The sequence below is a fragment of the Vigna umbellata genome, chromosome 9 (assembly GCF_029865625.1).
Source record: "Vigna umbellata cultivar VRB3 chromosome 9, Vumbellata_1.0, whole genome shotgun sequence".
Taxonomy (NCBI): Eukaryota; Viridiplantae; Streptophyta; class Magnoliopsida; order Fabales; family Fabaceae; genus Vigna; species Vigna umbellata.
Genome location: NC_142173.1, coordinates 16,324,639 through 16,334,418, shown reverse-complemented (window position 1 = coordinate 16,334,418; position 9,780 = coordinate 16,324,639). Strand labels below are relative to the sequence as shown.

Sequence of the window (9,780 nt, the reverse complement as noted above, 5' to 3'; positions counted from 1 at the left end):
TTGCCAACAAGATCAAAAAATGACTCATGCAAACTTCAAGCATAACAATGTGCAAGAAAATATAGGACAAAACAGAGAGAGTTTTTAAGGTTTTATGCAGCATATGTCTGAAATCACTTCAAAGATTAATCAACTGTCGCATAGTTCAAAGCATAAAAAAGTTCTGAAACCAAAGTTATTTTTTCTTTTCTGTGTCATCCCATTAACAAATGGACTTGCAAAGAGAAAACAAAAGCAAAGGGAGAGACCAAACAAGGAATAGAGTACACCATGACACTGGTCTCACCACTTAACTGAGCCAAGAATGATTTGCCTTCAATACAGCATCATAAGTTGAATGAGATTAAGCCCTTCTTCACCTGCAAAATATCAAACCTCACATCAGACATCAGACAAATTCAACAAAAAGCTCACTATACAATAACAAACAAAACTTTTCTATAAGCACTTCTGAGAGTGAAAGATTGAAATGAGTTTCTCCATAAGCTAAACTTAACATGCATAAACCAATATATAGAATTTAGCTGGTCAAAGACCAGAATTTCAACTAAACATGTCCCGAAACTTAGATGTTAAATTGAAATTTGTTTATTTCAAATTTTGATACATTTCGATCCTTAAACTTAAAAAATGAATGAATATAGTCTTCTTCATCCAATATCTTTAATTTTCTTTTACGTGTTAAACAACGTCTAGTTGACATTTGAGTTGAAATATGTCAAACAGTGTAAACAATTCAAAAGCTAGCTTGAAACGTCATTTGACAAGTCTAAAAAATTTATGCAGGTAGATTAGAAAGACTATATCTATTAATTATTAAAATTTGGAGATCAAACTATATGGGACAAAGACAAATTCTAATTTCGTATCAAAGTTTATATATATATATATATATATATCTTGTTTTTTTGGTACCTAAGTGTTGCTGTATGGAAGAGGGAAGTACTATTTGAAAGCCCCAAGAGGGTCTCTCTCTTTTCCAAAGTAGTCTCCTCCCTCCTTTTTTCCATTCACTTGTGAAAGGTATAGTGCTGTAAGACAATTTCCATTATGGTAACCATTGTTGAAACTCTGAACTCTGTGCATGTCCTGAACCATGTTTGATGAGGCTAGATTCTCATTGTTGGTGAGCCTATGCAGAGTGTTAAATGAGTTTGCTGAGGGGTTTGCACCACTATTGTTGCCTTCGTCAGAAGTGACACTAGAACTGTTATTTTCAAGCTTCTTTGTGTTGAGAAAGCGACCACCATTGCCTCTTGCCCTTCTCATGGCGTGTAGGTGACGAGATTCGTGCAGGTATGGCTGTAAGAAATGAATGAAACATCTGAGGCCATGGCAATGATCAATTCCACAACAATGGCAAGAACTGAGATAAAACTATGTGAATACAAAACATTCACAAGCACCTCACCAGTAACCAGGGTGAGACAAGGTGAAACTGATACAACAAACAGGTAATTTGGATTCTTATTCTCTAGAGGGAGAAATTCACTTTAGAGAACAAAGTGATTTTGTTTAAACTTCACAGTTATTTTGTTTTTCAACTCTGTTTCATTCTAATTCTTTTGATGATAGTAGACCATTCCTCTTAGCTGCATGATCCTCTTCCTAAATAAGTTGAATATGAACCATACCTTTCTGTTTCTGATTACTTTCTTTTCAAGCTCGGCCTTAGCACGTGACTGTCTTCGCCTCAAAATACCATGATACTGCTTTGCATTGACATAAACAGGCTCCTCTTCCATTTCGAGTGGCAAAGGCATTCTAGCTTGATGCATTCCATACAATGGAGGGTTTATCTAGCATCATACCAGTATCTGTTAGGACTAGCAATGAAATAGTATTGCATTTACTTGGTTCAACAAGAATATTAGAAGTCATAAAAGTCTCAGGCAAAAGAGTGAAAGAAAAGGGAGGTTGAACTTAAATTTAGATGCAGAAGTAATGCTCGTCAATGGTACACAATCATGAAAACATGTGCAAATAATTTGTTTATAAAAAGTACATACCAAAGAGAAAATGAATTACATTAAATTGCATGCTCAATTTATAAAACCAAAAACTAATATAGGTTAATATGTTTTTAATCTCTAAACTTGGACACAAACAAAATTGGAATTCGTCTCTATCCCAAAATTTGATATATCTGTTCATTCTTTAAGTTTGAAAATAAAAAATGTATTAAAGTTTGGGATAAGACAAATTTCAATTTTACGTTTAAGGAGTAAAAACATATTTAATCCACTAACATATGATTACTTAAATACTTCTAAACCATATTCAAAACAAAAGAAAGAAAAACTACTTACAAATGGTAATATCAATCCACATACAACTAGAGAGACACAAAATCATAAAATGTCGAAAAAATATTCCTTTTACTGAAAAATAAACAAGCCCATTAAATAGATGGGATTTTCTCAAATACTGTACAGAAAATTGCAACTTATCATACCATAACCTGTTGCCCATAAGTAGTCAATATTTGACCAAACTGTGCATCTGAATAAGGAGATGTCAAAACCTGCATCACATATTGAGGAAGCTTATAATCTTAACTTTTAAACCCTTAAAGATGTAAAAGAAATTACATAATATGGGAGATATTAAGGAGCTATAAACTCACAACTATGAATGAAAGGTTCATGCAGTGTGTGACAAAAGTTCTCTGTACCTAACTATCTTACAAAAAGTAATTTTAAAGGCCTTACAACTGAATGACCAACAAATTCTGTGTGAGGATTGGGAGCAAGGTATTTGTCCATGCTAAATGAGATTGAAGACAAGTCATGTTTGATGTTTTGGTACTCTTTACCACCTGATGCCAACAAGAAAACTTATCAGTATCATTATATTCATATATAATGCTGATGCATGTGGAGATAGGCATTAAGGTGAACTCTTAATTTACCCATTAGAAGTCATTATTTGAAACACAATTTTCTCATTTTTTTAACACAGTTAGAATCTTTTGTCAGTGAATTTCCTTTGAAAAAAACTACTTGCTGTATACATGGAAGTCATTTGCTAACACAACAAAAGCTTAATAAGTGCTGTCCAAAGCAAGAAAGGGAATCTCAGTCAATTGAATCCCAATGCCAATTAGGGCAAAAGAAGGTCTTTCATTCCCTTGGATCTCTGAATTACCTCAAGAATTACACTCTTATCTGTTCAAATAGATGGTGGAAAATTACCTCTAGCATGTTGGTTATTCCAAATAGTTAGAATTACAAGAGAAAAACAGGAGTTGGTTATTCCAAATAGTAACAAATAAAATTATTATGAAGCAAAAGTCTAATAAGATGCTGGCCAAAATACAAGCACCTATGATGCATGTATATATGATGCATGGATACGATACGTGTATTGGATATGACACATAATAAGATACCATAAGTGATGTATGCATATTAAAAAATGTACAAAAATTCTTAAAAACATGAAAAATATATGATTGCTATTGTGTGAATATAAATTAAAATCAAATGAATTAAGTCAAAATAAAAAATCATAAACTATTGTCATCATAAAAACATTAAAGCTTTATAATTTAGATACTTTATTGATTGATAAGTATCAGTAAATAGTAAAGTATCACAAATTGAAATATAGGTGGATCATAGACAGACACCTGTCTTATCAGTTTCAGGCAGTGAAGGAGAACCATTTAACCGATCAGCTGAAGATGATTTGGAGGCATTTTCTCCAATTGCGCGCCACCAAGGATGAAACTGAATCTGCTCACCGTAATCATCACAGTCAGGTTTTCCTGGCATCTTAGAAAATTTTTCCCTGGAACCACACAAAGATACAACAAAATTCAAAAACCATGGATGCACAAGAACATAATCAAGTTGAAAAAAGCATGCCATAAAAGAAAAAAGGATGCTCAGGATCAAATACATCTCAATCTGTTAACTCCATTACAGAGCTGGAAAAGCTTAATGATGTTGAGACTGAATTGCATGCCGTGAAAATGAATCTATAACTGAACTGAAACAATTTTGAAGATTTACCCTCCACTCAAAATCCCAGAAAGACTTGAGCTTTATCAAGTTCTGTTGTTCTTGATTAGGGATTGTAGCTAGCATGGAATCCTATACTGTAAAAGGAAAAACAAAAAAGTAATGCTATTATTGACTACCCTTTTCCATTGAAAACTCAAAATTTCCTTTCCCATGCCTTCTTCCCAACCTACACACATGCTGAAAACAAAATTTTCCAAACATTAATCATGAAGAAAACGAACAAACAAACAAGCAAACAGAGAAACACCCTCAAGAAAGTTAAAGTCAACTTTGAATAAAAAACTAGAGATACTGTGACTTGAGAGAACAAAGGCAGGAACTTGAGAAGAACTTACTGTGAAAAGCTTCAGTTTTCAGAATCCGAATTGCATTAAGACGAAACCCATTCTCTCTCTTTCTCTAAGCCTGCAACCTCATCAGAGACAATGGAGCATGATGCAGTGATGAAAATGAGAATTAACTTTTACGAATAATAAGGAAATAAATAAAGAAATAAACAATTTTTTGTTGTCGTCTAAGATGAAAATGTAAGAATATATTTTATTTCTACTTCACGCAAAGGTCTTTGTCAGTGTCTGATGTCTCCCCTTTGGAAGAAAACTAAGAGAAAATGTAATAAAAAATGAAACCTGCATTACCTAATTACTTGAGTGTAATGTAAGAACAATGATGTGTTGACAAAAATTGCACCTTTTCTCAATTATAGAATGAGACTTAAGAAGAAACATTGTTGAAAAGTATATCTAGCTTCATCTTCATGTTACCTAGCTCAATATAGAATATCGAATAATACTTCAATTTTTCATCTTTTATTTTTTTAAGTTTAGAACACCTATGCTTTATTACAAGTGTAAAAAGTTTTACCTTCTTATATAACTTTTATTATAATTAATCTTCATATATTATTGCAGTAAAAAGGATATTCCGTAAGAGAATAACATTGTTTATATTTTGGAGATAAAATAATAAAATAAAAATTGTGAACTAATATTAAAATATATAATAATTAAATTCTCACCTAACTGTGACACCTGTATATATTCCACAACGTGTTGCAATCACAAACAATGTGCATGGCCCCACCACAAAGACCCATCAACTTGTCTCCTTCCACTTATACTAAATTTAAGGTAATAATAATAAATTCATATAATTTTTTCTTGACAGTATTTTAACACAATAAATAAATAAATAAATAATATATATAATATATATAAAATTTTTATTGATAATAAATTAGTAAAAAGTAATATATATATCATATAAAAAATATTGTTAAAAAATTTGTGTTTTTAGAAATTTTTTTTCCTAAATTTAATCAAGATTAGTATTTAGAAAACCACGTCTCATGTTAGGTGATGGTTTAATTACATGTTTTATAATCAAATTATTAACCTTAATGAATTTTAGTAGTTAATTAGTTCCATCCATCCAATGAACATTTATATGGATAGATTATTTTGTTTCAATTATCAAAATATTTGATTTTTCACTTAAAAAACATATTAAAAAGTTATATCAATTAAAATATGATAATTATTATATATATTATATATATATATATAGTTGGAAATATAAATATGAATTAAAATTTCTTAAAAAAAAGTAAAACTTTTAATTTATTATTTTAAAATTAAATATTATTTTTATCCATTCAATAATTTAAATATTTTTTGTGCCACGATGAGATGTGACTGGGTGGATTTATTTGAATAGTTTGTCTGGAGGTGAGAGAGACATGCATTTAAATATTTAATGGCAACTAACTGCAGTTGGCATAGCAGAGTTTGGAAAATGGTGAGAATTTTGTCGTTTTGTGGAGAAATTGAAGGAGGGGAAGACACGTGCATGAGGCACGTGTTAGTTGCACTTCTCAACCTCTTTGATGAGTGCTGTGTTGAGTAAGCGACAAAGAAACGTGGCACCATCCTCAACTCTCTTAGCTTACTCACTCTTCACTCACAAACCTAAAGTTCAAAATTTTATATTAAAAGCCTTATTTTTTTATACCAAGATAATAATCAAATATTATTTATTATTTCTTTTTAAAGATCACCTTTTTAAAAATTTCCCAACACTTATCGGCGGTTTACTTAGAAACTGTCGGAAACGTATTTTAAAAAAATAATGAAAACTTAACTACAGTTTTAAGAAAATCATCAAAAATTTACAAGGATTTCAGAAACCGTCGGAAATAAATCCTTGCAATATTACATTATTTTTGTAGTGTATAATTTGATTATAGTTCTAGTCAACCTGAAATGTTGAACACACTTAAACGGCCATCACTTGATTTATACCAATACTTAAACATCACAGTGTATAACTCAACAAATTCTAGAATCATCATTCTTACTACTTCACATCAATGCTTGAACCTCCATATTTTTCTTAAGCGTCCATATTATGATTGAGAATTCATATTAAATACATGGTTTTACAACTTTCAAAATAGCAAACACCATTGTCATTCATCACACTTAAGTGGTTTTTCATTGCTTGCATTCATATTGACACTTGACTAACATTAAAGGATGCATGCAATGATAACTCATCATTTGAGCATCAATTGAGATCTACTACTCAAACAACATAAATTCAAAGGATAAATTTCACACGTCAATAAAAAATACATTATACTAAAACTAATAAATATGCTATGTTTAAATCACCACATTGCCATTTTTTCATACATAATAATTCATCCAACCAATTATACAAATTAAACTATCTAAGCATTAATCCAAATTATTGATGCTATAATTAACTCTTGTTACTTGAAAGTAAAATTGCCTATAATCAAAGTTGTCTTTATACACATTCAAGTACTTTTAACTAGACTTCTTTGTGATATAATTTATCAAATTTCATTCCCACAATATCTCTCATCGACAAAAACTAAAAAAAAAAAAAAAGAACTTTTAACTAGACTTCTTTAGTTTAATTATATGTATTATTTTTATTTTTATCTATTTAAGAATTTATCTCTATTAATTAACATAAGCAAGGATTTATTTTTATCCTTGCAATTCTTGAATTAAACTAATTCAACATAAGCACACACTTTTGTAAAGATTTTAGTAGCATAATTGTTGTTGCATGTTAAGTCTGAAGAGGTTTCATGTAAGTTTGAAACTCTTTAGGTGAGTTTAAAGTTTATATTGTATGCATGTCTGATATTTTTTAGTTTCATGTGCATCTTAAGTTCTCCAGTCACATATATAAATTATGGAGAACATATGTTACATGTGTGTCAAATATTTTTCAATTGTATGTGCATCTAAGGTTCTTCAGTTACTTAGAATTTGACGAACTTTAGTTGCATATGCATACTATGATTTTTATTTGTACCTAAAATTTAAAGACATGGTGCTGCTTGTAAGTTGAAAGCTTTTTTGGTAATGGTATTGTAAAAGGTTATTAGTGGAAAATGATGTTCTCTTTGTCTGGATGGAGCCTTTGTTTTGCAATGTTAGGCTAAAGTCTCTTTACTTATGTGGAACTTTCAATTTCTTTTAAGCCTTAAAAGTAAGATGTTTCTTTTGTTGTGTTTGAAGGATAGTCTTATGGAAATAAAATGTGTTTTTGAAGTTCTAAGGATTCAAATTCATTATAGAAGTGTTCATGAGCTAGAGGTATAATTTCAACGAGTACTTCATCTAATACACTAGCCAAAAGCAAATGCACTTGAACAAATGTAAGCCACTCCAATGAGTGTATCATCTAATATACCCATTTAGTGGAACTATTTTTAGTCAAGTAAAATATCATCTAACATCCATATTCAAGTGATTTTCCCTTTTGTAAGTTTTTTGTTACGTGAATATATGTTTATTTATAGAAATTATTAACTTGTGTGTGTAAATAATTTATTTCTTTAATTTAATTGAATTTTGATACATATGTAGAAATATGCACGAAATCGAGATGCAAATGATATATGATCTATGATTTGAAATCACAAATTTGGGACGATTTATGAATTGTAGTTTGATGTGGTGTAATTAGTTAAATTTATGAAAAAGAATTCCAGTTTCACTAATGATCAGTGTTACATAGACTAAGACATCAAACAATAAAAAAATGAAGGAAAGTTTGAACATTTGACATACTATGAATCTAAAATTTTGAATACCTTAAACTTACCTCGTTGGTGTGGATTGGAAGTGTGAGATGATTATATAAAAAAAGTGTTAATATCTAATGAAACTTGTTTAACATGGATCTTACAAAAAGTGTCACTAGATATTCTTTAAGTAATAGTCTTGATATATAAATATTTGTGAGCATTATAGATTTTTACACGCGTGACTGGATTTAATAAGAATACGATGACTTTGAATAGATTTCAAATGTCATTATTAGATGTTATAATCTAGAATTTTAAATATCTTTCTTATTTGTTCTTTATAACTTACTCTCATGTTTATTGTCTAATTTTGACTTGCTATAAATATATTATGCAAATAAACAATAACAAACCTTATTGAATGTTGAAGGAAGTCTTAATTCCGAAATATTATATATATATATATATATATATATATATATATATATATATATATATATATATATATATATATATATATATTTATTTATATTTATATTTTGTAATATTCCAAATATAGTATAATACTATATCATAGATTAATCACATATAATAATATGATAGATCAGTTCTTCAAGAGTTAGTAAAGTATTTAACAGTACAGTTATCCAAAATAACTATAAAATTAAAAACTTTACAGAGTACCATAAGTCTTATACAAAAACATAGGAAATAAACCGAACGGTCCTAACTAAGCTGCAGGACCTTCGCCTTCCAACGCTTGTTCCACCGAACACTCATCACCTTCTGCTCACATCCACAGGATGATCATTGCAATAGAAAAAGAAACCGAACGGACAATACAAGACAAAACAAGAAAGTAGGGTGAGCTAATGTAATTTAATTATAAACACACACACACACACACATATCATACAATTTCAAGCCATGCAAAACCGAAAGTTACCTCATGCCAACACCGAATACAAGCAATCAAATACAAAATGAACACCATAATATATATATATATATATATATATATATATATATATATATATATATATATATATATATATATATATCGAACACTATGACTTGACCATCCGGATTGTATGAATATGTAGCTACAATCTTCCTTCCGCTTGTGGTAGTGTAACAGCTGACACCAATCAAGCTACTACCCAAGGTTAATCCCATAATACCTACCTCGACACCCTAAGGTGGTGGGACCTCCTGCTATTCTCACAAATGAAATATCTCTCTCTATGTGAGAATGATACTCATAGAATTTTAGGATGAACGCCAACTTAGTAATATCCATATTCATACTTTACAATTCCATAACCATCAATTAGATATTCCTCCTTGGAATTCTCTTCCACAGTTTTGAAACCATAATTCTCATAAATTAACATAAACAGATATTCATCAATTATATTTTTACTCATAAGACAAAGAGAACCTGTGAACGTTGGAGACCGGACACCTTCACACTACCCAAAAGATAGAATCAAACGGTCCATAGCAGATACAAGTGAAGAAATTGCCTAACGTATATTTATCGAAAATATATATAAAAGTTATGTATTTTATAATTAAGGATTAAATATATTTGTAGCACTTAAATTTTAATGTAAAATTAAAGTTCATTTACACCAATACATTTTAATTTTTAAACTTTAAAAATTAATTAAATAATGTTTT

General features: G+C 29.7%; 1 protein-coding gene across 3 annotated transcripts; it reads right to left on the bottom strand.

The window, feature by feature from the left end:
* Window positions 1–20: 20 nt before the first annotated feature.
* On the bottom strand, window positions 21–4,520 carry LOC148192706 (nuclear transcription factor Y subunit A-9-like). Of its 3 annotated transcripts, XM_088098326.1 has the most exons (8): window positions 4,364–4,495; window positions 4,017–4,102; window positions 3,632–3,792; window positions 2,712–2,818; window positions 2,456–2,524; window positions 1,635–1,799; window positions 916–1,302; window positions 21–359 (listed from the first exon to the last, which is right to left on the bottom strand). In XM_088098326.1, exons 3-7 carry the CDS (start codon window positions 3,774–3,776, stop codon window positions 946–948), a joined length of 843 nt encoding a protein of 280 aa, XP_087954452.1. In that variant the 5' UTR covers window positions 3,777–3,792; window positions 4,017–4,102; window positions 4,364–4,495; the 3' UTR covers window positions 21–359; window positions 916–945. The 3 variants fall into 3 exon arrangements, with proteins under 3 accessions (XP_087954452.1, XP_087954451.1, XP_087954450.1); XM_088098325.1 differs by lacking the exon at window positions 4,017–4,102 and having other exon boundaries at window positions 4,364–4,520; XM_088098324.1 differs by lacking the exons at window positions 4,017–4,102; window positions 4,364–4,495 and adding an exon at window positions 3,904–3,918.
* Between the last annotated feature and the right edge of the window lie 5,260 nt (window positions 4,521–9,780).

Excerpts from the sequence above, each read along its gene's own strand:
- LOC148192706 (XM_088098324.1), bottom strand. Across the intron at positions 1,800-2,455 it reads CTTATGGGCAACAGGTTATG|ATAAACCCTCCATTGTATGG; the intron begins GTATGATAAGTT and ends GTATGATGCTAG. Across the intron at positions 1,303-1,634 it reads AAGTAATCAGAAACAGAAAG|CCATACCTGCACGAATCTCG; the intron begins GTATGGTTCATA and ends CATTTCTTACAG.